At 38.9% G+C, this 27,860-nt stretch overlaps 1 protein-coding gene across 4 annotated transcripts in view; it reads left to right on the top strand.

Annotated features, from left to right (window-relative positions):
* CPED1 (cadherin like and PC-esterase domain containing 1) overlaps positions 1 to 27,860 on the top strand; it is a 250,353-nt gene that overhangs the window by 40,962 nt on the left and 181,531 nt on the right. For all 4 annotated transcript variants that reach the window (XR_004137904.2, XM_031455263.2, XM_064487399.1 and 1 more), the window contains 2 exons: positions 10,553 to 10,659; positions 16,607 to 16,682. Coding sequence is in view for 3 of the 4 variants with exons in the window: in XM_031455263.2 (XP_031311123.1) it covers positions 10,553 to 10,659; positions 16,607 to 16,682 (183 nt within the window). In the remaining variant the exon portion in view is untranslated. The remainder of the gene's footprint in view (positions 1 to 10,552; positions 10,660 to 16,606; positions 16,683 to 27,860) is intronic.

The raw sequence follows: 27,860 nt of genomic DNA, 5'->3' as shown, positions 1-27,860 counted from the left end.
ACTGTCCTAAGCACTTTGCAAATACTAACTCGTTTAATTTTCATCATATGCCCCCAATATTGGTATCATTATTACTAGGAGATCTGAGTTTTATGCTTCACTGCCTTTTGGCATCTGCTTTTGGGAATGACCTTGAACAAGCTCATTAGACTATCTATTGCTTGGTTTGAAAAGGGAAGATAAGACTTGTTTCATAAACGTCTCACAGAAATACTATGATTGGTTTAAGTAAATCTCCAAAGATTGTTGGAAATAATGCTTTATGAATAGGAGCTGTGTAATCCTAAAATGCTTGTGGCATTAAGTAGTAAGCCATTGAGAGAACTGATTCTTTTTCTCATGTTAGTGAACTATATTTTCTCAAGCTTTATTTCTCATCTGTGCTGAATTAGTGTGGAATTATTCTTAGAATAAATTTTAAATCAATGACTCCCACCTCTCTCTCAGATCGCTCACAGTCCCCAGTGCATTATTATACAATGTTAAACCAGATATGATTAGGTTTTATTCACTGCATTCTAAAGAAGTCATGCAAAATGACTTTCAATAAAACAGGAAGAAGGAATAATATTTGGTTAAATGAAGTGTCACAGTGCTAATTACACACCAAAACCTCCTGTGCCATTCTGTGGAATTTTGGATAAGGAGTGTCTATCAAAAACTCATGTCAAGTACTCAAGTAGTAAAAGAACCCAGCTTAAAGCATCAGCCTCATAACAAGGATTATGAAAAGGACATTATAGCCAGGTATCAGAATATTTTATAATTGACACTAAACACACACGTTTTATTTAACACACAGTTACTAAACACGAGCTATGTGGAGGACACTGAAAATGGTATGGGTGGAGAGAGAGCATTATAGGTGTGAGTGGGATCTCTCAAGAAACTACAGGACAGAGGTGTAGAGCAGCGTTTCTCAAACTCACGTGTGCGTACAGGTCACCTGGGGGTTTTGTTATTGACAGATTTGACCTGGTAAGGTCCAAGTTGGGGACTGACATTTTTCATATTTGACAAGCTTTTAGTATATGAAAATGTTACAGGTCCAAGGACCATTTCTGAATAAGAAAGGTATACATGTTTGTAATATAAGGTACAATGGAAGCAGTATGAAGGGCAGAAATAAAATATTCTGAAAGAACAGAAAAAGAAGTGACCAATTCTGAATGCAGGGCTGTAGGAAGGTGTTACAAGTGGTCACTTGGTATGCAGCGATGATTTCTCAAGCAGGTTTTGGGGGGAAGAGCATTCCACGGCATGAGCGGCATGTTAGGACACACAGCTCTGAAAGTGTGTGGAGTCTCGGGGACCCACAAGGGCTGGGGAGACTGAGAGGAAGTGGGAGCAGGGGGTGTTACGTTGGGGGAGATGGACCAGAAGGCGAGGTTAGAGCAGGTGTGAAGGGCCTCTGTTGCTTTGCTAAGGGATTTGATCTGTGTGGTGCTGGCAGGGAAAAGATCTGTGTTTTCAGAGGAAGACTGTGGCTGTGAGGAGGAAGATGGCTTAGTGAAGGGAAAGGATTAAAAGTAGGGAGACTGATCAGGAGACTTTGCAGAGACAGTGAGACCTTAGATTTAGAAACTGGGATAGGACTTGGAAAGGTCAGGGTATATTTAAGAAATTCTAACGTAGAGTGGATGGGGATTGGAAATCAATGGAAACTGGAATGAGAGACAAGTTCTACTGCAGATGACGTTGTGCTTTGGAGCCTGCAGGAGAGAGAGTGGCCACACTTCTGACGGTAAGAAAAGTGGAGGGACGGACAGGTTTTTGGCAGGAGATACTAGGTTCTGATTTGTACGTGTTCAGCAGGGTGTCTGTTCTAGAGTGTAACTGGAAATCTGAAGCACAAGAAAAGCTGAGAAATGTAAATCTGAGAGGCAGTGGCAGGGAAGCAATAGCTAAAGCAATGAATGTAAATAAAATCACCAAAGCAGTTGGATATAAAGAGAAATAGCAACAAACATAAAGAAAGTTTAGAAATTTGGGCAGCTGCATATACTGAGGAGGGTCTCAAACCCCAGCCTGGATCTATTTTTCAGTCCTTTTGATATTTGAAATACCATTGGAGTATTTATTATCAGAGAATCTATCTTGTATAGAAAGGAACTGTTTTTCACTTTCTGCATTGTAGTGCTGGTTGGTTTTGTAATACAGCATTCTTAACATAAAATACTTGGTGAGATATGGAATGAATACGTGTCTAGCCACAGCCATATACTTAACAATCATCATCTTTTCTCTGGAGAGTATGTTTATTCTGATTTTTAAAAAAACTAAAGTCCATGCTTTATTCAAACTTTTGAAGTTTTTATGTGATGTCCTTTTTCTCTTCCGAGATTCCATCCAGGATACATTACATTTCATTCTCATGTTGCCTCAGGCCTCTCTTGGCTGTGATCATTTCTCAGGCTTTCTTTGTTTTTAATGACCTTGACAGTTTTGAGAAGGACTGGTCAGGTATTTTGAAGTCTCTCAATGGCGATGCCTGATGTTTTCCTGATGAGACCAGGATTATGGTTCGTGGGAGTAAGAACACAGAGGTAAAGCATCGTCCTCATCATATATCGTATCAAGGGGATACACCACCCGCGTGACATCACTGTGGGTGTTAACCTGGAGCCCCTGACTGAGGCAGTGTTTGTCAGGTTTTTCCACTGCAAATTATATTTTTATTTTCCCTTTCCACACTGGACTCTTTGGAAGGATCTTACTGTGCACAGTTCACGCCAAAGGACTAGGAAGTTGTGCTCCACCTCCTTGAGTTTGGAGTAGCCGTGGAAATTATTTTGGGATTTTTCTATACCAGAGATTTGTCTCTTCCATCCCATTTATTTTTTCATTCCATCATTTGTTTATATCAATATGGACCACTGGGTATTTGTTTTATACTTTGGGTTATAATTCAGCATTACTTTACTTACTTTGTTGCTCAAGTTGTTCCAGTTTTGACCATTGGCTCCTGTGCCCCCTGAATAGATGTCTGTCATTGCTTTTGTTTGTTGTCTGTTTGCTTGTTTGCTTTGGAGCTCTACCTTATTTTCTAGCACTACGTTGCTCTAGGCTCATCTTGTATATTTACTACCCCAGCCCATGAATCAGCCTGGTTCATTTTATTGGAGAATGATATTAAAAGCCAATATCTGAGCAATATCTGAGCATTATCTGATTTTTAAATTGCTGCAGAGTTCATTTCTTTTAAGGTCTTCTAAGCTTGTGAGGACCAGGCTTTTAGAAAGTTGGTAAAATGTGATAATGAGAGTTTTCTCCCAAACAAAAGTCTTGAAGCAGTAAAAGTTTAAATACACATGCATGCACATATAATCAGTTATACTTCAGTAGAAGACCACAGAAATAGCATGAAAATCTTTTAAAAGCCACTTAAAAAACCTAAAGAAGGAAGCTTCAGCAAGTCCGCTAAAGTAAACATTTCTTGAGTTTATTTCATAGCAATAAACTGATCTATTTCTTTTCATGCTCTTCTTAACGAAACGTTTCTTCAGAACAAGAGTCTTGAATTTTTGCAAAAGTTTAAGCATAATGTGGCTTTCTTGAGCTTGTGAGTAGATGAGAAGAATTTCAGGAGCACAAAACTCTTCACAGAAACAGTCTTTACAACCTCTCTTAGGACAGAAGGAGGGCAGCCATTAGGACAGCAGAGCTTTATCCCCAGTGTGGATTCAGAACATCAAGGGAGAGAATGGTTTAGAATTGCTCTGTGGCAAAACACAAAGTTTTCATCATCAGCTCTTAAAGGATAAGGAGCCCGAGGCATAACAAGCAAAAACTCATGGCCAGACTCTTCTGGGGCAAGAAACCAGATTTAATTAGATTTTGTGACTATGTTGTATAATGCATTGAAGTTCTCAAATTTCTGTACATGAGATTTCTTTTAAAGTGAATTCTGAAAATTGAAATATCCAATCCACCTACTAAGTGTTTACTGCAATCAGTGTCAGGTACAACAAGCTGAATGTTTTTTGTCCTTAAAGAAAAGCCATGCATAAAATTAATTAACTATGGGTGCTGTGTTACTGTTCTGCGGATCCATCATTTTAAGAACACAGTTAAGGAAACTAGGTTAATGCAACTTGATTCAGAAATGGCTAATTTATATCTGAACAATCTTGCAGTAGAATCAAATGTAGAACCCAATTTATTATCAATAAGTTGATAACGTATTCATGAATGTAAACCATTTACTAATTCTGGTAAAGGAAGGATACGGATAAAGGAAGATTTTTTTTATTCAATAAGAATCTTACAGGGGATAGGGAAATAGCTCAGTGGTAGAGCACATGCTTAGCATGCATGAGGTCCTGGATTCAATCCCCAGTACCTCCATCAAAAAAAAAAAAAAAAAAAGAATCTTACAGGTGTGAAAAAGAAGATATACAAATGGAACAATGAACATATGGAATATCCTCATGTTATATTATAAAGGAATATTATGTATTACTTAAAAATAAACCATTTTAATATTTCACAGTGAAATAAAACAAATTTTAGGAAATCAGACTTACTTACATCCTTATGGAATATAATATTATAATACTGTAAGTAAATGAGGCTTGGCTTTGGTAACTATGTATCTTGGAAGTTCCTGGACAAGTTTGTTTTCCAAGTCATACTTTATAAATCTTTTCTGCTTCAATCTAATGCATGTATTCACAGAAATGTTCTAAAATAAAGCACTTAGAATCTGGTATTAGTTTTTAAAATTAATATTGCAATTCTTTAAATGCAATGAGTGGTTGCTGTTGTTTTTTCTTATGTACTTCTCTTTCATTCTTACTAAGAACAAAAATGCATTTTTATATCCTTTTTAAAAAACTACATTTTTTTCTTCCTACCCACCCATTTTTAATTTTTACAAAAGTATTTCAATATAATAGCATTTGATTGAGTTTTAATTATTGATCTGCTTCTCGGATTCAGTTAGTCATTTATGCATTTAGCAAATAGGTAGCAAATCTTAAATTCCAGCCACTGTTGTAGATACTGAAATAAAGCAGTGAATACAGTAGACCGAGTTCTGCCCTCATGAAGCTCGCATTCAAATGGGGAGAGACAGACAATAAGCAAAGAGACAAGAAATATATACTCTGTCAGATGGTGATAAATGCTTTGGAGAAAAATAAAGCAGGAAGAGACTTGTCATTCCCTGAGAATAAACAGCGTTTGTAGGAACGATGCTGCCTCTGGATTGAACTACTGATCCAGTGGACTTTATCAATGAGGAGGTCATTTGAGAGCCAGGAAACGATTGTTTGCTTTATATGGCAGCCTGCCTAGGAGAGACTGGAAATATTCTAGAGGCAGCCTCCCTCCTTAGGGCAGATGCTTGATTAAAACAAAAACAAGAACAAAAAACCTTTAAAAATAGCTCATACTTCTAACCCTGAGGTGTTGGGTGGTTCCTGAGAACACTGAAAGAAGGATACAAACTACAATCAGGGCTGTACTGAGTCTGAATTAACAAGCTGGACCCTGACACCTTTAAATCGTCTGTGGAGTTTTCATGGCTTCCAGAGCCAACACTACGGAAGCATGATAATGAGCAATTCTATCAGCAATTTTGTTTCACAGTTTATGGGGAGAAATCCTGTAGGTTTTTCATGTTTTTGTAGTTTTGAGTTGGAGCATGGAACATCCTTGCCCTGTTCTCCTAGACCTGTGCCCTGTGACCTCCCTAGTTAAGGGCTTGGTGAGCCTGATCTGGGAGCCAGTTATGTTCCTGAGCACGTGTGCAGTTGAGTACTTCCTCCTTTCATGCAGGAAAAAAATGTTTCTGATTTCAATGACAGTGCTATCACTAATGATGTTTTAGGCTGCCATTGCTGGGTGAGGACCTAGGATACCTGAGGTACACCTGTTATCGTCTTTTTTTCCCTCCAAGGTCCCAGAGGAACATAGACACTGGAGAGTAGCTGGAAAAAAACCAAAGCTAGATAATTCCCCTGTGCCTCAGTGTCCTCTCTTGCAAAGTGTATGTAATCATTGTTTCTACTCCACAGTGCTGTTGGAAGTTCTGCATGAGTTAATACACATGAGGCATCAAAAGCTAAGTGTCTCTGTTGCCCCCCTGTTTTTGGAAGGCATAATGATGTAATGGTTACAAACATGGCCTCTAGAGCTGGACTCTTGTATTCAAAAAATTTTTTCCCACTATGAATTAGATGGCTGACCTTGGGCAATTTATTTAACCTTTCTGGGCTTAAAAAATTAAAAAAATCCTGTCCAGCATGGTATTGTGTGGAATCAATTAAGACAAATTCTTGGAATAATACCTAGCACACCGTAAGAGCTTGAGAACTATTCACTGCTGACAGCATTACTGCTACTGCTGGCACAATCCTTTGTATATCCGTGTGGCTTTGGCACCCAGATCCTGACGCAGTGTTCTGAAGAGCTAGGCTGAATCACATAAGGTTTCCTTTCCCTGTGCCAGGAAAACCTAAGAAGCCACTATCCTAATTGGCCAGGATCCACTTGGCCTGTTTTTTTTTTCCCCAAATCCAAATCTGACTTCTCAGCTTTTACCCCTGAATGTCAACCATCTGGGGACAAACAAAACACATCAAGTAAGGCCAGCAACAAAAACGTTTGCCTCAATGCCTGGAAGGAGCCGGTCCTAGGCCACTTACGACTTTGGCAACAGCCCTGAGGCAGGCTGATGTGGAGAAGAGTCCAAAGAGAGAGCGTGAGCAAGAAAGAGAAGAAGACAGGCCCACCTCTGTGTGGGACCTGGTCCACTTTAACATTCCGACTGGAGAGACATAAGTGAGAAAGATGACTACAAGCCAATCTTTGTTTTTCCAGGCTCCGTAGAGAAGGAATGACTCTCAGAGGCCACACTTCAGTCCTTTAGCGTAGCCAATGAAGTGTCTCCAGAGTTGAAGTGACCTTACTCAGCCTTGTGGAAGAGCATGTCCAAAGCTGGAGATCAAAGGGTATGTTCAAACATCCTTAAAAGACCCACTGACCGCGTATCCACGTGCCTACAGGCATCTCAGCAAAACCAATTTTCCTAGTGAGCAAGCCTAATTCATTAAAAGCTGAAACAAGGAACGCCAGCTTGCCGAACGAGCAGTTCATGGAAAACCCACACACCAGGGTTTCACATCAGCCCTCGGACTGCTGGCTGCTGCTCGAGGCTGAGCCCAGGCAGGGCTGGGAACAGGCGGGGCCCCTGTGGTTAACTTCAGAAGATGTGGGAAGCTGTCCTCAGCTGTCAGGAGCAGCCTTGTAGGACATGGACCCAAAACCTCTGCGTTTTCAAATGGAAGTTGAAATCTGGGTTTTTATGTGACTTGTGCTGACGTTTGCGTTTTGGCAGATACCTAAAATTAAAAACAAAAACAAAGCAAGATCTGTGCAGCCCAGTTGTACCCCAGGTGCGGGCGTGATGCCCCCTGTGGCCTGCAGTGTCTGCTCTACGCCCTGGGCTTTGTCCGCTCGAGGTCGTGCTTCCAGCTTGTCGAGTGTGGCCCCAGAGCTTCCCAGGATCCACTTGTCTGTCATCTTCTTGAGGCACAAATTTGTATCTTAAATGCTCCAAGGTTTTGACTTCTGTCTGTAATCTATTTCGCTGGTGAGTGTGCTTTTCTCTCTGCCCAGTTTCTAGATTTCAGTGTGGCTTTAGAGGATTTTTTAAACCAAGCTTGAATTCATAGCTCCACTCATAAAACAAATAAAGCTTTTTCATTAAAAAGGGGCTGTGGGATTCAGGGAAGGGAGTCGACTTCTACATAGAAATGAAGAGAAAGTGAAAAGGTCTGCTTTAACTAGAATTTTGTAGATACTGACAGGCATATGCAGAATAGATAAACAAGATTATATTGTATAGCACAGGGAAATGCATACAAGATCTTGTGGTAGCTCACAGCGAAAAAAAATGTGACAATGAATATATGTATGTTCATGTATAACTGAAAAATTGTGCTCTACACTGGAATTTGACACAACATTGTAAAATGACTGTAACGCAATAAAAATGTAAAAAAATTATAAGAATAAAAAAATAACTAAAAAATTTAACTAAGAAATAGAGCATTGGAAGTTTGACGTTAAATTCAGCGAGGGTAACAATAGGATTTCTAAGTAAGAACAACCAGTCTTTTTTCAGACCATGGTAGCAGGAATTAGGCAAGACTCATGTAAAGAGAGCACCTAAAATTTTTGATTATACTTTGCTTCATTTTAAGAGGAAATTGATGTACAATAAGGTATTTTTGAAATACTAATTTTTAATTTAAAATATTAATTAAATATTTTTGAGAGAAGGGGGGTAACCCTTATGAAAGTCAAGAAGCTGTGTGATGCTATACAAGTTGCCCTGAATTCTTTTTGATGTTTAGGTACCTGACAGATTTCTAGGGGCAGTGACTACATGGCCTTTTGTTTTGCTGTTTACTTTCATATTTCTAGTATAATGTCCTGCTCAGAGTAGGCTCTTAATAAATTGAATGCTTTGAATTATTTAAATGTGTTTCCAGTTTCAAACATTTATGACTTAAATATATATTTCTGTCTATTGGCTCTAGAAATCATGTGTATGCATTGGTTAGTGAAGGGGGCATGCTCCAGGCTTAAAGGAATATAAAACATACTCTGTTTTCAACACCCGAACAATGCAGTCCATAATTTGAAATCCCTCTCTCTCTCTCACTACATATTCTTATCTCCTTAAAATATCTAGTTGAGTATAGTATGACAGGAGGTTTCTCCTAGGATTTTGGTGTTTTCTGGGATAGAAGTAATATCAAATGAAAACAGTCTTTGTGTTTTTCTCTTATGAATCCATATCAAAAGGTTGTGGCTGACAATGCCAGGTGCACATTTAGAATAAAGCACTGGGATCATTACAGAGGTTTTGACTATAGGAATCTGTCAGTCGTTTCCTTCAAAGTGAAGGTGCATGGGGCAGGGTAAGCCTGTGATACCTAAAGCCTGATGGCTGTTACCTGGATGCGATTTCTCCCACCCCCTGGATTGCCAGCATCATTTCTCCTTGTTCTTTTGAACAGCTGTGTTATCTCCCAGCATCTTGGGATACATCAAACAGAGTTCTAGGACAAGAGCTCAACTGTTAACTTGAGTTCAGTTTTCCTGATCCTTCTGTTTGGCAGAGCAGTTTCCCTTCTAACAACAAGACTCCAGAAGAAACCAGTACCTCAAACAGCACAGAACTTGTCAAATGGAAAAAGATCTGATTCATGGAGAGAGATATTTCATTCCTAATTGTCATAGATCACTCTTCCTCATCAACTAGTTTTTTTTTTTTTTTTAACCGTAAAGCTCTTCTTTCAAAGCATTATGCTCTCAAGTGAGAAATTCTAGGAAATTTTAAGAAAACAGAATTTGGAGGCGTTGGATAATTTCTAGCTTTTTAGAAGCAACTGATACTTAATGCAGGAGGTGACTTGTAAGGTCTGGCGTACATAATTACTCGAAGAAACATTTATCTTAGGACTGGTCAACAAAAGATGCCATGTGTACAGAAATTGCTTAATTTTCTAAACTAGATTTCTATCCAAAATGGGGAAAGTTTCCCCAAGTAGTACCAATTCTTTTACACATTATTTCGTGTTCTTTTTTCTGGGCTCTGGGCTTTTTGTCTGTTTGTTTTTAAGATGCCTATTTCTATATTGTCTCTGAAGTAATGTATTTACTACTCTGTCATTGGCTAGTTATTCATTTATTTAACAAATATTTCTAAAGCATCAGTTATATATGCAAGGTGTGCTGATACGAATTTATGCAAATAGATCAAAAAAGAATAAGGGAAAATAAATCCATATCTACATAAATGTTCATTTTTAAATGGTCAAGTATTATGCAAAAATGTACTCTTCTGAGATTATTTTGGCAAGTTAACTATGATTTATTGGCAAAGAACTTTGTTCTTGGTGAAGTAGCTTGAATATCATTTGCTTTAGACCATGTAATACTTTATATTTTAAAGTCAACTCTGCTGTCTATAACTAGAACACAAATTCCTTGTAGACAAAACCTATCTTAAAATTCTCATTAAATTTTATTTTTCTACCTAGCACAGCTTTTTCTTTGTAAGAAATCTTATAAAAGCATTTTTGATTTAAGATCTTTGAAATGTAATGGTGATACAGAAGCCCAGGAAAAAACTTTCAGTGTTTTAACTTCTTATCATTATTTGATTTTACAACTCTGTCATCTCTTAGAGGACTTCATAATCTGCTTTCTTCTCAGTCTCAGTAAGTCCTTATTAATTTACAAAACTAGTGACTTGAAACATTCTAATTTTAGTCTTTAAAAGGAATGTTATAATATAGCTTCAAATAATTGCATTTTCCCCAGGATACAATATTAAATATAAAAATGTTAGTTCTGCTTAATTAGAAAAGTAGAATTTTAGTGACTCTGAATATTGACTTTTAAGTATTTTCAGAATCATTGTTACTTGTGTTTTAGGATTTAAATAATTATATTTGTTAATCTGAAGAAGTAAATGGTACCTTTAAAAATCTGATAAAAAATTGTTTGTTTTTGTATACTCTTTTGCTATTAGGTGATTCAGGCTCTTGGGATCTGCTCATTTGCCTGTCTTCCAGGAAAGCTGGTGGAAAACCCTGCATATCCAAGGAAGACGTGTGCCATTTAGGTCTGCATCAAAAGGTAAACATTCTTTTTCAAAGTGTGCACAGATTTTATCAGACCTATGGATGTTAATACCCATATTTCCTGGTCCATAATGTTAAAAAAAAAAAAGTCTTAAAAAACTGGAGCCATTGGATGGAGAAAGTTTCAATGGCCATGCCTTTTACACTTTACCATAAAGTGTTCACCGTTGTTTTGTTTGTTATGATCCCCTTCAACTTCAGCTGCTACCAATAAGGATCCAGTTTCCCCTAGCAGGACCCCAAACTTCCTGTAGATGTATGTAGCCTGTGGAGTGTTGCTTACCCTGGCCACGTGTTCATCCAAAGTAGTACAGATTTTATTCTCTAGACCTTTGTTTTGACTTTTTCAAATTTAAATTGATATTCTGAATTATAACAAAATGTATGCAGCTTTTCATTCACTTTTAAAATTGGCATCCAACATTTACTATTTTGTGTAGACTTTTACAAATGTTTTTTAGAAAAATTAACTAAAAATTATCAAATGTCTGCATTATGCTAGCCATTGTCCTGGAAAATTTGTGTATGCTCTATTTTTGATAACTTTCAAAAATCTGTGAGAAAAATGTCAAAACCAATAGCTGTTTTTCAGTAGTAAAATTGTACCATAGAAGCCACCCCGATCATTTGATATTTCCGCAGTTGACAAGTGCAATCCTCCTTCCTTCCTCTCTTGGGCTGAGCACATTCTTGTGGTTCTTCTTGTACATCTTTGGCCATCCTTTCTGTGTTCTTCAGAGCTGAGCCACCTTTCTTCTGTCAGTTCTTTAAACGCCTCTGTTCCCCAACACCACCCTGAAAGTTTCAACCACCACTTGTCCTTGATGACACCCAAATCAGCATCTAAAGTTCACAGCACTTTCCAGGCTTCAGCCTTGCAAGATATAACTGCCTGCTGAGCATCTCCAGTTCCACGTCACCCAGACACCTCACACTCAACCCAGAGAAATTGAATTCATTGTTTCCCCCGGTGAATTCACTTCTGCTCTTCCTGTTAGTAGCTCTGCAGGACCATTCTGTTGGTTGTAAGCATGATTAACCACTCTGTCACTTCCTAAGATAGCAGTCTGGCCTTCACCTTCGAGCCCTTCCTCTCCCATGTCATCTGCATCCTATCCATCACGAATACTAACTTGTAAATAGTTCTTTAATATCTTACCTACTTTCCACACTTACTACCTTTATTCTGGTCATTCCCCATATCTGGCCAGGGCAATTGCCGAATCCTCCCCACTGATTTTTCTGAAGCAAGTATTTTGCCCCTGAAATCCACCCGGCACACAGTAATCAGCATGAAAAATATAAAAAGCTGAATTACCCTGGCTACCCTTGTGCTTAAACTCTTGCATGGCTTCCCATCAGCTACAGAATAAAGTCGACAGTATTTGCTGTGTGTATCAGTCAACCTCCCAGCAGGAAACACATGCCGTACTCAAAAGGATTTAACTGAAGAGGAACTAATGAAAGAGCTATTTACAGAGCGTTTGGCAGGATAAGAGAAACAAAAAGATTAGAGGCCCCCAGGGATCAGCATCAGCACCAGATTTTACCATCCTTGGTCTGAAGAAGGCCATGTAGAAGGAGTGGTGTAGCAAAATTTGAGAGCCGGAGCCAAGAAAGAGCGATCCCTGGAAAGGAGCTCTACACATAGAGGAATGCAGCCATTGCCAAATCATGGCCCTGCAGAGAGGAAGCCAGGAAGATAAGTGCTCAGCTTCTCTCTATTCCCACCCTCCACTCTGCCAGGGGCTCCTGTGGGTGCCTTTCTGAGTGCTTACATATTTGTTTATATCCATCTTTACATAGGAGGAGACTGAAGCACAGAGAGATTAAGAAAATTGCTTGAGTCCTCCTGGGTAAAAGTGAAGCCCCTGGGATTCACACTCAGGCAGTCTGACTTTAAATCCTGTTTTCTTAACCATATCACTACAGCATCTTTCTAAATAAATATTTAGCCACTGCACTTACAGCCTATTCTAATGAATATTCCTAAGGAATACATAAATTCTAAATGGCGCATATTAGATAACTGTCAGTTTGGAGCATGAATAATTTGAAGTGTTTTGAGCCATGTACTTACTTATGTGAACGTAACTATTCAAAACAGAAGTTGCTTCAGATTTGTTGGGGATGTTGTAGAATTGTCAGTGACCTTGGAATGAACAGAGAAAGGGCACCTGCTCAAATAAGGATTACTGACCACTTCAGAGCTTTGGAATTTAAGTGTTTAATGAAAACGATCATGAGATCTGTTATAGAAGATGAAAGGCCCGGAGTCTCTCCAGTCAGGAGGAGAGTACCAGGAATTTAAAAGCGTGTTGGTCCATGGGGTGTAAAAGTGAAGTGAGGTCCATGAACGGGGTGCCACCAAGTTTAGTAAGAGGGGCTCTCTCTCACCTCTCACAGACAGGTCCTAGTGTTTCAAGAGCAGAGAGATTTCACTTCTAGTTCTAAATGTTTGTAGGATTAGCAGTCCCTGAATCCAGGATGCTGTTTTTAGCGCTTGGAGCACTGAGAAGGACTGAACTGGCTCATATTTTGGAGCGTGCGAGGCCATTGTCAGGTGAATATGATGGAGTGATAAATGCACATGAGAGACATAGGGGATAAAAATACTTTTTTTCTTTTAACTGGTTCTCTTCTTGCCATTAATTCTCTTCCCAATGGATGATACTAAACAGTTGTCAGAGATCTGATTTTTGATAAAATAAAAGATGTGAACATCTGTACAGACCTAATGAAGGAAAGTTCCCTATGATGCAATGTGAAGTGTGTGTCCCTCTCCATGTTCATGAGTAACAACAACAACAAAAAAATCCCTGGGTGCCCTCTTACACTTTATAAATAGCCCAAATTCAAATGTCTCCTCTCCTTAATGAGTTAATGGTATTACTGCCATCTTAGTTTTTTTGATTTATTACAACACTTTCTGAATGTTTATAAATAATATTTTTACTGTTGCTCTTATTGATTAACTATGTCTCAAAATAAGAATTATATGTAATGAAAACAGTTTAGATGCAGATTACCCCAGATTAGGATTCTAGAAAGTACGTTAGGATTGAAATCTTCCTAAATGCACGTTTCCTTTCTCCCAGTTTGATCTCAGAAATGTTCCGGGGCTCAAATGCCATTATCATTTTTTTCAGATGCATTCTAATCTTTTCAAAGATATGAAAGGTTTTATACCAAGAAAAACAGCGGTCTCTATAACACACACACATTTACAGACTCAATATACTCAATTCGATGCATTCAAACTTAATACAAATATATTATGTTACTATATTGGTATATATTTAAAAATGACTATTTGAGTGGTAATGATGTGTCAATGTGGGTTCATCAATTGTAACAAATGTACCCCTCTGCTGGGGGATAATGGAGGAGGGTGTGTGTGGTAGTAGGGGGGCAGTGGATAAATGGGAAATCTCTGTATCTTCCTCTCAATTTTGCTATGAGCCTAAAACTGCCTGGAATAAAATCCTAGTAAACAATAATTATTGCAGTATTAATCTGGAGAAGCTTATTGTATAAAAGTCAGCTAATTCTAGATAAAACTTCTTTGATTATTTTCTACTTGATAACAATGCAAATCTTACATATTTTATGAGGTATGTGAAAAATAAGAATAAAAACACTAAGATATTGAAGAATATTATTAGGGTTAATAATTAAAAATTTAAAACACGTATAATAAAGTTGATTTACCACAGCTGTAGGACCCATAGCCCTTGCATGTGTTTATTTCTTTGTGCCAAGTTATTCAGTTTAACTGCTTAGTTTGGTGCTCAGTTCCAGAGTAGAAGGGAGACAATATTTCTAGTGTCATGTGTCACCACGGTCATGTCATCTTCTTCAACTCTGTGAATTCCAAGGCTGTGCTTTGGAGGAAAGAGCAGGGGAAGAGGTCATTGGATGGCGGGTGGGAAAGGGAGAGCAGTTGCTTCCTTTGGCTTGGCTCTGGCCTTTTCAAGCAAGTGCTTTGTTGACCCTGAGTCAGTTCATCCTTCTGACCCAGGTCTCATGTGAAAACTCATCCATCTCTCTAATATGACACAGCAACTACCCGCCAATCTGGAATCTGTGCAAGCTGCACTCTGTCTTTGCAGCATCTACACAAATTCTTCTGGCCCTTTGGTTCAGTTACTGCTACCCATTTTACCAGGGCTCTGCTCTTCCTTTCAGTTTGTAGAGGTCAGGACGGCATAACAGGGATGCTCTAAGCATCTGCAATGGCGGCACGTTTGCTCTGAGCCCAAGAAGTCGGAGAGGGTTGTAAGCAGGACCTGGGTCAGTAGCCTCACCTGCTGCTCACCTAATGCTGGTTCTCTTTCTTGGTCCTCCTGTTGTTAGAGATTCTATTTCATCAACAGCAACTGAGTGATCTTGCCTTACGTGGTGGAAAATGGTTCCAGTTTATTGACCTTTAAAGCCTTTCACAATTTAATTTAGAGAAGTGCCCTGTGTGTTAATAATAATAGCAAAAAAACCCCCAAATCTCTATGGTGGGTTCCCCATAATTTTGCAGTGCTCTGTCCCCTCCCTCCAGCCTGTCTTAGGGATTCTGAATTTAAAACTTCAGGACTCTGTGAAAGGCCTTCTTCTTTTCCTACATTTAGTCTCTGAACTTTCTCACTTTTGAATCTGAGAAATGTAAACATCCCTAAAATCTAAAGTGTGCTATTTTTATAGCCTTTTCTCAATTCCCAGATTCACAAGAGTGGATTCTGCTAAAGCCTGGCTTTATTCATAGATGACCTGTGTTGAAAGTTTACAGTTTGCTGAATATATGGATAGAGTTAACAAGAGTGCCAGGGTTAGAGAATTTTTAATCCATGAACTGTTTCAAAGCACTTTAAATGAATCATTTTTTAAAAACTACTTCTGATTGAATTATTGAATTGATCAAAGCTCAGGGCAGAGGTGGAACTTAGAGACCGAAGTCTCCATTTTACAAATGGAGAAATTGAAAAAGAGAAGCAAAGTGACGTGCTCAAGGTTCTGATTCTGTTACGTACCAGAAGTGGGACTACAACCCATGTTTCTGGTTCCTTCTCTTTTCTCTAGCTGAGTTCTTTTTATCAAGTCGTGCCAGCAGGCCACAGTAAAGAAGCTCTAATATGGTATTAGTGTAGAGTGGATTGATTTGAAAATAATCAATAATTGCTCAAAAATGCATCTAATTTTCAAGCTGATTTACACTCATCTCTTTCTGTTGGTTTTAACAAGGCGTTACCATATTTGGCATTTTTTGAGGGAATTAGTTGAGAATTGCTGGCTTAATCTGTAGATTCAAAAAAGGAGAGAATCAAGCTTGTTTTGTATCTCTTCTTTATAAATGAAAAAATATATTTGAATTTATGATAACACTTATGAAGCTTCCTAAGAACAGATTTTTGTTCAAATAGAGTTTTGTGGTGACTGGGTTTTATATTTGGAAGGAATAATGCCCTCAGTATGACTTGAAAGCTATAAATGCTAACAGTTTTAGAACTAAATTACCACTTAGATGTTTGTGATTCAAGTCATTGAGGGGCTTTGGAACTTTGGAGTTTAGTTGACTTTGAGGTATGTTAAGTGCTATTTTTTTTGCCAAGGCAAAATTTGCAACTATCAAGTTAGTCGTCTTCCTCCATTTGCCATCGTGACATAAATTATTCCTTTTTTTTTCTAGCGAGTATCATGGCTTTGAAATATATCAAATTTTTAAAAAGTGTTCCCAAATATTTTGAAGATTTCTAAGAGCAAGTTTTTATTTTATGTTATCAAATAAGCCGCTTTATTATTCTGGATTTGAATGCTGACTTACAGAGATTTGAAGGTAGGGGGTGAATGGTGTGGACAGTGCCTCACACCTGTACCCTTCGGGCTGTTTGTGTTTTCTTTGCTGTAGCATTTATGAATGCATAACTCACTAGAATCTTTTTCATTCCTTTCAGGTAAACATATTACCAGAAATACAGCATCATCTTTGCAGAAAGGAAGGATTATGTCAAATAATTAGAAGATTTCCAGGTAATCTTCCGTTTGCGTCTTTATGCATAAACCTGTGAAATATGTAGGCTTCCTCAGTAGGCACCAAATAAGGAGATCTCAGCTCAGTCTACTAAGCTCCTTTGTTTATCACTTTCACAAATCTTCCAGAATCCACAAGCTTTTGCCAGTGGGAAGAAAGACCTTGATAATAAGGAATAACACGTAACACTGATATTCTTTCTTTAAGTCCTGCCTTCTCACTTTCTAGATGAATGTTCCTTTTCTTACTACGTATTTGTCTTCAGAAATAATTGCTGCTTTATTTTAAAAGCAATTATCCTAGTATTTCTTAATTAGATAAAACTCGAAGTTTTTAAAAAATGTATTTGTTTATGATTAAGTGATTCTGATCCCAGCAAACATGTTTCTTCTTTCTGAAATTCTCTCAGTTAGTCTTGATAGAAAGTTGGGACAAAAATTACCATCTCACTTCCTCATAGATTCCCACAGTGGAAAGAAAACATCAGATAGCGGATGTATCTTCATAGAGGAAATTATAGCCTACTTTAAAACCCATCAATGACAGGGTTCCTCACATTTCTAGTTCAAAACCCATTTAATGTTTAACAGCTTATGCCCCTGGAAAGTATTTCACTATATAATTAAAATTTAGACCCACATAGTTTTCATAATGTTTTTTAAAAAATTAATTTGTGTCCCAAGTTGAATCAGAAAACTGATATCTTAACCCGTTGGCTTTTCCATGGGGTTTCGGCTTCCCCACCAAATGTTAACCACATTGGTATGTCCCAGTGTTAAGACTATGGTCTTCTACTGTCATTTACCAAGGATTAAATTAAAATGAACATAAGTCAGCAATTAAAATTTCAGTTTAAGATACTTGTTTTAAATAAATAATAGCTGTTTATTCCTGGTTCTGTGGTTATTGTTTTACAGGACAGTTGTAACTGACTCCATAATCTTTGTTTTGTTTTTGTAAATCTTAGCTGGATAGTTTTTTATTTTATGAAAAAAGTAATGTTTTCATGAGAAGCAAGTAAATAATTATTTCCATTAAGGCATTATTCATAAGTATCTGGAAATCCTTTAATTAAGGCAATTTGGAAAATATTTGTTTAACATTTGGAATGGAGCCTGCCTACTTTTAAAGCATGTTTTTCTTTTTTGCTGTTTACATTTCAAAATGATTGATGAGCCTTGGAGTTTGCAGAATAAGATTGTAAGAATGAAAGCCTGTTTATAGCCAGAAATGGATTAGCAGTTTTAAAAAATTCCCGAAGCAACTTTTACCTAAATTTACGTTTTGCTTCCATAACCTTAAAAAGCTTTTTTTTCTGTCTTTTTTTTGCTTCAGGTATTTTTTATTCTCAAGAATATCTGCAAGTTCTAGACATACGTAGTCCCTTCCTAACTCTGCCCAGTTTGTTAATCTTCTATTCTTCTCTGTGATTAACAAGATAATTTCACAGAATACACAGCCTTTTAAGTGGAATTATTTCTCTTGTAATGTTATCTTTCTGCAGCTGAAGATAATTTTCTTAGATGTGTAGCTTTAAAGGAGTATGTCTACAACACTGTTTTCTGATATAAGCTTTATAAACAATCGCTTATGCTGTAGACTTTTGCTATGAAAACACAGCATATAATACAAACTCAGTATTCACAAGATTAAAAACATGTTATTTGTTGTGAATACTGAATATTTGGTATTGAATACAGATTAGATAGAATCATGCTGGTACCTAAATATTTTTTAAAAGGCAAGTTACTATTAAAAAGATAAGATAGTAAAACTAAACATAATACTATATACTTTATCCATTTCACTTCAAGTCAAAGTGGCCTATGGCATTTTGAGCTGGGTTGCATTTCGAGACAGGCAAAACATAAATTTTCAAGTCAGATTTTAGCTCCGCCACCTATTAGCTGTGTGAGTTAAATTCAGGTTGCTGTTGGTTTTTTTGTTTTGTTTTGTTTTACTTTTTTAATCCAAAAAACGAGGATGGTGAGACTCATTTCACAGATTTAATTTTAAACATAAAGTATATTCTACTGGTATGCATATGTGTGTGTATAATTTGAAGAATGATGCATATAAGATATTATACCAACATATAGTGCTCGAAAACTGGATCATCCTACTTTTGAAAAGTCAAGCAACAGGCTCGCAGTATTTTCTCTCTTTATATGATTGATTATCAGCACAATTTTATGTTTCTGTCAAAGGGTCTGAGATTTTACCTACTTCCAGGCTTACAAGTCAGCCTGCCACGGTTTCATAGGAGACGGCAGAAGACTCCTGGGTCAGAGACAAAGGACTTTATTATTTATAGCAATAGCAGCAGACAGATTATCAGCGTTCGCACTGGTTCACTGAATCCTGGCTCCCATGGGGTGATGTGAAGAGGGCTAGGTGACACTTGTATACTTTGGTTTGCGTTTCAGGAGAGGAACTCTGAGCCTCGGGAGTTTGAAAGTTTGTAATGGACAGCGAGCAGGCCTGCCCTTTGCCCCAGAGAGAGGCATTGTTTTTGTTATACTGGACAAAACCTCCTCTTTGCTCTGGAGTGAGAGACCATCTCTTTCAAGGCTATCTGCTGCATAAATATCTTTGAAAAGATAGTTCAGGACAGATTGTCAGTGCCTGTGTTTGCAGACGGTGCAAAAACATGGAAGATCCATGGAGAAGGGTCTCCTGGCTGTTTCGGAGAAGAGTGAATACCTGACAGATTCTAGCTCTGAAGCTTGATCAGTGTATAGTTCAGAGCAAGATTTAAAGCCTAGCTGTGCTTCAGGTTTTTTTAATCTGTGAAAATACAACATTTGGCAGTGACTAATAGTGCCAAGATTCCACCCTGCCTTGTTTCCATACAACATGCTGCCCCAGGCTTTATCCTGAGCAGTAAGTAGAGACAGGGATGCTAAGAAAGAGGGGATGATTGCCTGTCCTGCAAGTGTGGCAGGACAAACAGACTTAGGAGCCGATGCAGACAGAGGCGTGTTGAAGACAGCATATGAGACTAACACATTCTGTTCCGTTCCACAGCCACACAGAATGTACCTGCTGTTAGACTTGTGACTCACATCGAAAGGCACAAAGCCATGGCATTTTTATTGCCTCCCGCAGAGATTTATCTGTATCTTGCCATTTAATGCTTTGCTTTTTGAAAGAAAAAAAAATGTTTTATAATTTTTCATCGGCCAAAACTTTTTGCTAATGCTCTTGGTTGCTCTTTATTAAGTTTGGTTTTTTGAGAAGTTTTTTTCCCCATATTTGAAATATAACTATAAAACCAAATATGAGGGAACTGTTTTACTTGGATTGTGAGTTGTTGTTCTTGTTCTTTTTTATAGCAGGATCAACATCGAGAAGCCCTGGTTAGGAGTGTGCCAAAGTTTGGTCATTACTCATTTTCTCCAGTAGTTTTATCTTAGTTCTGGGCACTGGCTTTCATGTGAAGTTTGAAATGTACCCCGACTTGTACTCAAAGATAGCATTTTGGACATTTTAGAATCTATGTGCTCATCGTTTTAGTAACCCATGAGTACATAAAGAAAAAGGAACATGGTAAATAACATTTATACCTTTTGTTGTATCTAAACAAGACTGGACCTTAAAAAAATATAGATATTCACTACCGAGTATAAAATAGATCTTTAAAATAACATAATTAAACTTATTTTTAAATGTTGACCACAAATTAGTTATTTCTCTCACATGGAACTGATGATTGTTTTTTAATATGCCAGGTCTAAAAATTCCTGTGCAGCTTATGATATCAGTGAAATATTGTCAGGCCATCAGGTAGCCTAGCTTGAATTTAAACAAAGCCGCGTGGAAATTGTCAATGCTTAATGCATTTTGAGGATTTTTACTGATTTCATTTTTCCCTCCCCTCTGCTACAACTGGAAGGAATGTTCTCCTTCCAACAAGAGAACAAGAAATGGGATTCCCAGTATAAAAGAAGACTGGGAACTCATCTCTGTGAGGCAATCAGGCAAACTTTCAGAGAGGGCCAAGTTTGCTGGTTCTCTGGCTGTCAAATGCCGACACTCCTTCTGTGTGTCCTCTGCATGCTCCTTCCTGCTTCTGTCTTTCCAAAGATTCTCACCTCCTATCCCACACACAGTTATATCCCTTATGCAAAACATTTTCCCCCCAAGTAAAACTCTCTTCCTTTTAGTATGACTGACTTCAGTTAGGTGATAACAGAAAGAAAGCTGATGGAACTAATTCAAACTAAATTACACCCTCACCGCAGTCCTAAGCCTCTTAGATGTATTTGCATTTTTATAAAAGGAGTTTGCAAATGCAATGAATTTCTAATTGGTGGAATTTCTGGAAGGGCATTCAAATTCCTGTTCAGTTCCTCAGCCAGCCCTCCACACCCAAAGCTAACAGAATCCATCTGCTTTTCTCCATCTCTACCATGACCAGTTAGTCCAAGCCAATGTGCTGTCATAACTTCCCACTTCCCTTCTTGCCCCCAGATAATCCAGTCCATTATCGATGCTGGAGCTGGAGTGATCTTTTTCCCCTATCCCTTCCATAAATAAAACAAATTTCTTGGGCCTGCTCACAGCAGTCTGTCTAGGGACTAAACAGTGAGGACCCAGTAACTAGTTCTCTGATGTTCTGACTTGAGACAGGAAGAGACTTTTATCTAGACCAGAAGTCACACACCCAGATGTTCACAAGGGCTTGGTATGTGACATAAAAAATTTGTAACACATTCGGAAGTTTGAGAGACCAGAGAAACCAGCACATTTTCAGCAAATGTGTAGACCCTTTAACATGAGCCATTTGGGTTCCAAGAAGAGAAGAGGAGTTGAAGACATAGGAAAGCATAGGCAGCACCACGTGGCATCACCCAGCTGGACCTCGGCAGAGTGGCAGTGTCGGGAACTTAAAGTGCCCTCCTGTTTCTCATCCCTGTAAAATGTGGCTACCACTAAGATTCAGATCCCATCCCGTGGCCCCTCTTCTCCCACCTCCTTATCCCCTTACCTCTCTATGCTCTTCCCCCTTAGCATGTGTTTGCATTTCCCTAAACCCTTGGTAACTCTGGCTTTCATTTTCCTTCCCAAATGCTAACGTTGCTGGCCCCTCAGGACAGGGAAGCTGGGTCCTCTACTAAAATCTCAGTCTCTGGAGTTGGGCAGGGTCGTTGACATCTCTTTGCTACTTCTTCTTTCTCTCATCCACCAACATCCTGATCATTCAACAAATCCAGTAGGAGAACATCCCCCCGGGTTAACTTATTCCCGTCCACTTTGAATCTGCCATCATTTCTGTGGATTTTGATACCCACAATGACTCTTTTGTCATCTTAACCTCACAGCTCCTGGATCTCAGCAAATCCTTGACCTTATTTCTCGCTGACTTCAGCCTCCCACTCCTGTCGCCTTGCTCAGTAACTGGCATTGCAACAGTACTCCATCTTTGAGAGCTTAAGCTCATCCACCACTTTGCCTTCCTTCAGTGCCTCTGAGCCTGGAACCTCGGGTGACACTTCTGGTGCTCTTAATTCTGCTACTTTCTCCAAGTCCACCAGCCATTTTTGGGGGGCCATAATTTCTCTCCTACCAAACCTGGACCACCCAGTCTGCCACTTGTAGTATTTCCTTGCAGGCATCTGTATTTTCCTTCCACTCAAGCTCTTAAGCCATCAATTAAGAAAAATCACCACAGTCTAACTTCTCTGCTTCCACACAACAAACACTGGTGAACATCACACAAGTTTGCTGTTCTCTTTTCCGAGGATGTCTTCCTCGCTTGCTGAAATGGAAAAAAATCACAGTACTCCTGCAATTGTCAGCTCAACCACCACCACCAACAAACTGGCTGGTGACCCCTGAAGCAACCTCTCCTAATTTCCCACTAATATACTTAATAACTACTCCTAGCACTTGTAGTATAGAAAATACAGGCGGAATTTCCATGTATTCTAAGGCTGATGGAAGTAAATTGTAGTTCTTAATGCTGTTTTCAATTCAATACAGGTAGAGAAGACCCTCTCCTCCATGATCAGAATGTAGGTCAAAAGAAAAGCCTGCAGAGCGTGCTGATGGTTTGGGTGTGGTTTGTAAAAAGATTGTCTCCTGCAGTTTTCGGCAACTACCGGTTGGGCTAAACAAGTTAGATGCCAGGAGCTTAAATCTGTCATTCAGCTGTAGGTCTCAGAAAAGTCCAGTGGTGAGAAAAGGACACATTCCTTCCAAGTTGAGCATATTGTTTTTAAAATGAAGAAAATGCAAAGAAGAAACTAAATATCTTGAATTTATCAACCCAGGGATAATTACTAGGAATCTCTTTGCATGTGTATTTCATATTGAAAATCTAAACTGTTGTGACTCAGGAGTGTCAGCCAAGGGAGGTCTACCTGATTTGCTGGGATAGATTTGCACTTTCTTTCCTCTTTGTTCCTGTTGTACGTGTGAAAGTCTCCGTTACTGCCGAGTTGCCGTGTGTCTTAGTTGGATGTGTATGTGTTTGCCTTCCTTCAAGAACTGAGTCTCCCTGAGGTCAGGACATGATTTTTCACTTCTCAAGCTCAGCTCATGGTCACTACACTAACATTTTTAGATGAAAGACTGGAGAGGATGCATTTAATGGAGGGGGTTAGAGTTGTGGAAGGGGAGCCCTGCTGATCCTCAGGGGGTTTTGACAATGCTGGGGTGGATTTTTCCCCTTACCCACTGCAAGCTCAATGGTGAGTTGGTGCTATGGGGCAGAGAACGGGGCAGGAGAAGTGAAAAATACTGTTTCCTTCCTCCAAGATACAATTACCCATTTTGAGTAATAAGGTACTTGCTCTATTGAAAGGACTAGAGAACTTATCACGCTACACACACAGGCACAAAGATACCAATAGATGACATGATGCAGTACCATCTTCTAGGTGATGGCCGTTGCAGCCAAGAGACTGCTCACCTGACTGCTGTCTGAAAAGAACAAACTTCACACTATCTCACATTGTTGCTTATCCTCATTCACGCAGGCTGCAGATGGATGTGGACTTCTCATTGTCAGGCTTGCATTTTTCTACCATTTCAATAAAGCCTTTAAAATATGTGTTCACCATTTCTCTAGAGGAGGGGCTCAGGGCTGACCGCCAGAGGATGAAGTAGGGAGATAATGGTGAGAGGTGCCTCTCTTTACTTATGCCGTGATGTGTTCTGACTTCTTATAGATTAGCTCTCTGGGCAGTTTTCTTCATCTTAATGGTTCTGCATTCGGGACAGGGGAAATAAATCCAATACTTCTTGCTGACTGTTGTGCTTCCACGGTTTTTCTCCGTGGCTCCTGTGAAAGGAAGTGAAGGTGTCTGAGATGTGGCCAGAAAACCTAAATCAGAAAGGAAGAGCATTGATCCGACTGCAGAGGACATCAGGTGGATTACTTTTCTTCTTTAAACCCTTAAAAAAAAACCCAAAATCCTGAAAGTGAAAAAAAAACCAACCCAACCTCAGAAGCCCTATTTAATATAGGAAGAAATGAAATTGCTTTGATCGAAAAAGGGTAGGATCCTCCTCTCTTTGCCCTCTCCTTTGCCCTTTATTTTCTTCCTCCTGGTGGCCCTGGAAGCCCCTCCTGACACCTACTGGACCCTAAAAATCTGTCGAGAGCTCAGCCTGGGAATCGGGATTCTGGATAAGGAACTTTAGAATAGAAAGCATGAACAGCAGTCAGTGGTCAGTGGGGGTGGAAAAATACCTTTGTGATTCTATTTATCAAGCATGAGAGTTATCAGGATGTTCTCTTTCTTTCCTGTATCCTGTTTAGGTTTTTGGCCACCCATGAAAAGGAAGTTAATGAAAATAGAAATCAAAGTTTAAAATGACCACACATGCATTTTTCACTCTTTTTACCTTTCCCTTTTATTGTGCCTTTATTGCACTGATGAGATACATTTGTTATGAAAAGAATAGAAAATGGAGATAAACGAAAGGAAAGGAAAATGTGAACTTAGTGACATTATGTAATTTTCCATACTTCCCTGTTCATGTACAGTTTTTATATACAAAAGTGCTATGCAATTCCAAGTGTGAACAAGGCATGGTATATTTATTGTTGGAAAACTATCAAGACATCAAAAATAATGGAGATCTACATATATTGGCATAGAAAAATATTCACAACATACTGCTGAGCTAAAAATAAAAGGAAGAAGAGTAACCCCAATATACACATATATTATATATTTTATATTATTATGTATTTTACCCATTAATACAATATCTATGTAGAATATATATTAACAATAATGTGTTTTGTTTTAAAAATACATACTTACATATAGACCTACATATATTAATTCATTTAATACCCACAATGTCTCCATGAGGGAAGACATCATTATTATTCCTTATTTACTCAAGTGTAGAGGAATTAAGTAAAAAGTTCAGGGTCACATGTGTAACAAATGGTATCTGCTGACAGCCAGGAGGAGTCTGGAAACTACTTTCGTAACCACTTCGCTGCTCCAAATGCCTCTGGGTGGTATTCAGGGCCCCCTTACGGCGGAGGCCAGCCCCATTTCTCCCTGGTCTCTCACTGTTCCCCAACCTACCTCTTTGCTCAAGCCAAGCTCCTCCCTTCACTGTCCCTTCAAAGCCGTGTTTACTGCCCTCTCCTCTTCTGGCCTTTACCCTGATAACCTCATTTAGCTTAATCATCTCTTTAAAGACTTGTCCAAATACAGTCATATTCTAAGGTCTTGAGGGTGAGGGACTCAACATGAATTTTGAGGGGACACAATTCAGCCCATAACAGCCAAGGGTGGGTGGAAGAGGCGGGAAGCTGGGATTGGCAGCTCCACCGGATCTGTATGGAGACAGGAGAACAGATCCCCAAAGGAAGAGAGATTGGACAGACGGAAACAGTAGATGTCTATTATTACAGGTTTTGGATAAATATTGATTGGTTGGTTATAGTAAAGCTCATGGACTTCTTTATGCAGAACTAATGATTTTGCCTAAATGATTCATTTCAAAGTAAGGGAATATTCATGTTTCCTTGAATCCCAGTTCTCACAGTTTCTCCGATCTTTCTCTGCTCTCCAGAGATTGCTAACATGATCAATCAGTTAGCTCTGCTCTATTTTCCTCTCTCAAGTATACCTTTTTTTCACTTGAAATACTTCAACCCCAAATAGTAATTTTTTTGATAAGAATTTTAGACACCATTGTAGACCAGTCAGAACCTCGTGGAAACTGCTGAATCACGCAAATGCAGTGATAACCTGCTCAGTCTGACCAATCCATGAAATCGATCACTCTGCCGGCGAGCCATAAACCTCTGAATGAACTAACCACAGTCACAATCAAATGGAAGTTTTGGGAAAATGAAAGCACAGCCTTGCTTCATTTCCTTGAAAATGGGAAAAAAGATCTGCTGCTTATTATCGCCTGTTGGTTGGAAACTACGTAACTCTTCCTTCTACTTGGCGTATCTTGAAAACTAAGAAGTATGCTTATGGATGTGCCTGGGCTATAAACCGGGAAGTGCTTCCTGCCCGGCCAGGTCGTTGTAGGCTGGTAGCACTGGGGTATGAGGGTGAGTGTGAGCTCTGGGAGATTCACTTTTTCTTCTTGTCTTCGGGAGAATCTAGACCAAGCTCACTGACCCAATAGCATGTCCTGCTCTTGTGTTGTTTGCAGATTCGTACTTTGCCCTCTTGGCATCAGGCCCATTCGAAAGGGACAGCGTGTCCATTTTTCAGTGAACATTTGGCAACTCCTTGACATCTCTGAGGTTGTGCTAAAGACCAACTAGCTGAGGGAGCTGATTAATCACTCTGCTCTTTGGTTAAAAGGCCCTGACCTTTTAAACTTGAACTGGTTTGGTAAATCTTTATGCTTCTGGTTCATGACTTGTGTACCTCCTGCCATCACGCCGGTGAAAGCATTTATTTCGCTTAGAGAGTTTGTAATCTTGTGCCAGACACCGCGACACACAAGGGGAGGGCGGTGTGCACACTTAAAATACGTGTGATTCTGATTATTAATTCCGATTTTCAACACACTGTAAAGGAAGAGGTGATAAGAGAGATATTCACTTTTGGTGTCCAAATCTCTGCAGCAAGTCCTCATTTACTTCTTTCTATGCTAAACATAGGGGAGTAGCATTGCGTCTACATGGCACCAAAGCGACTTGTTAAAACATGGAGAACTTTAGACGACAAAACTGGGTTTCTTTGCATTACTTAATAGAAACTCAGTAAACTATGTTTGTACTTCATGGATTTGTTTATCCTGTTTGGCAGCCTGCAGTTATTAATCAATAGTTTATTCCTTGCCATGTGTAGATACGTTCCATGACTCAGTACATTGCCCTCTAAAATAAACTCTACCACATTTGTTTGTGCTTTCCTCAACAAATACATCATCCAAACAGTGATTGTGGTTATTTTCCCCATATCACTTCTTCCTGAGCCACTGTCCATGCAGTGGGAATAGTAGCAGTGAACTGAAATCTTAATAAGATGCCTAAAAAACATAACTTGATTCAAAACAGATGAAAAATGTCTTACGGAAGTGGCCAAACAATTTTAAGCCGTCAGGGGCTGCACTATCTAGGGATTACAAGAGCTAGGTTAAGAAGGTGTGAGGGACAAGATCGCATTCTAGGATTTAGCTGCTGACGTGGGGAAAACCCATCCTGAAACTTACATACTTGCCTTGTTTTGTGAGTTAACTCAGTAAGCAAAAGAAAACTATACCATAATTTTGATTCATTTTTTCTGTGTGTGTGTGTGTGTGTGTGTGTGTGTATGGAGGCAGGGGGAGAGAGAGAAGGAAAGAGAGATTTTGGTGTTGGAGGATACAGTCTGTTAAACTTGAAGACAGCCTCTTCTTGCCCAGTCTCCTGGTGGTGGAGGCAGATATTGAACAACAACAACAGCAAAATTACAAGTGTTATGAAAGAAAAAATTGTGTGAGTAGGTTTGCGGTGCTCATGGCTTTGTTCATTCATTTTCATGGAACTCCAGGGCCAGGACTGACTTTTGATTTGCAAGATATCATCCACATTAGAAAATGAAAACCCACTAAAATGATGCATTAGTTATAAGGCACACACTTCATAAAGTATATGTTATCCAGCACATTATTCATGGGAAGATGATGTCATGACTTGTCTCTTGAAGGTCTCATTGTAACTGTAATAATTAAATAATATAATTTATTAGGAT

This window comes from Camelus dromedarius, chromosome 7 (genome assembly GCF_036321535.1).
Source record: "Camelus dromedarius isolate mCamDro1 chromosome 7, mCamDro1.pat, whole genome shotgun sequence".
Classification (NCBI taxonomy): domain Eukaryota; kingdom Metazoa; phylum Chordata; class Mammalia; order Artiodactyla; family Camelidae; genus Camelus; species Camelus dromedarius.
Note: the sequence above shows the minus strand (reverse complement) of the source record. Positions and strands in the feature narration are given on the sequence as shown.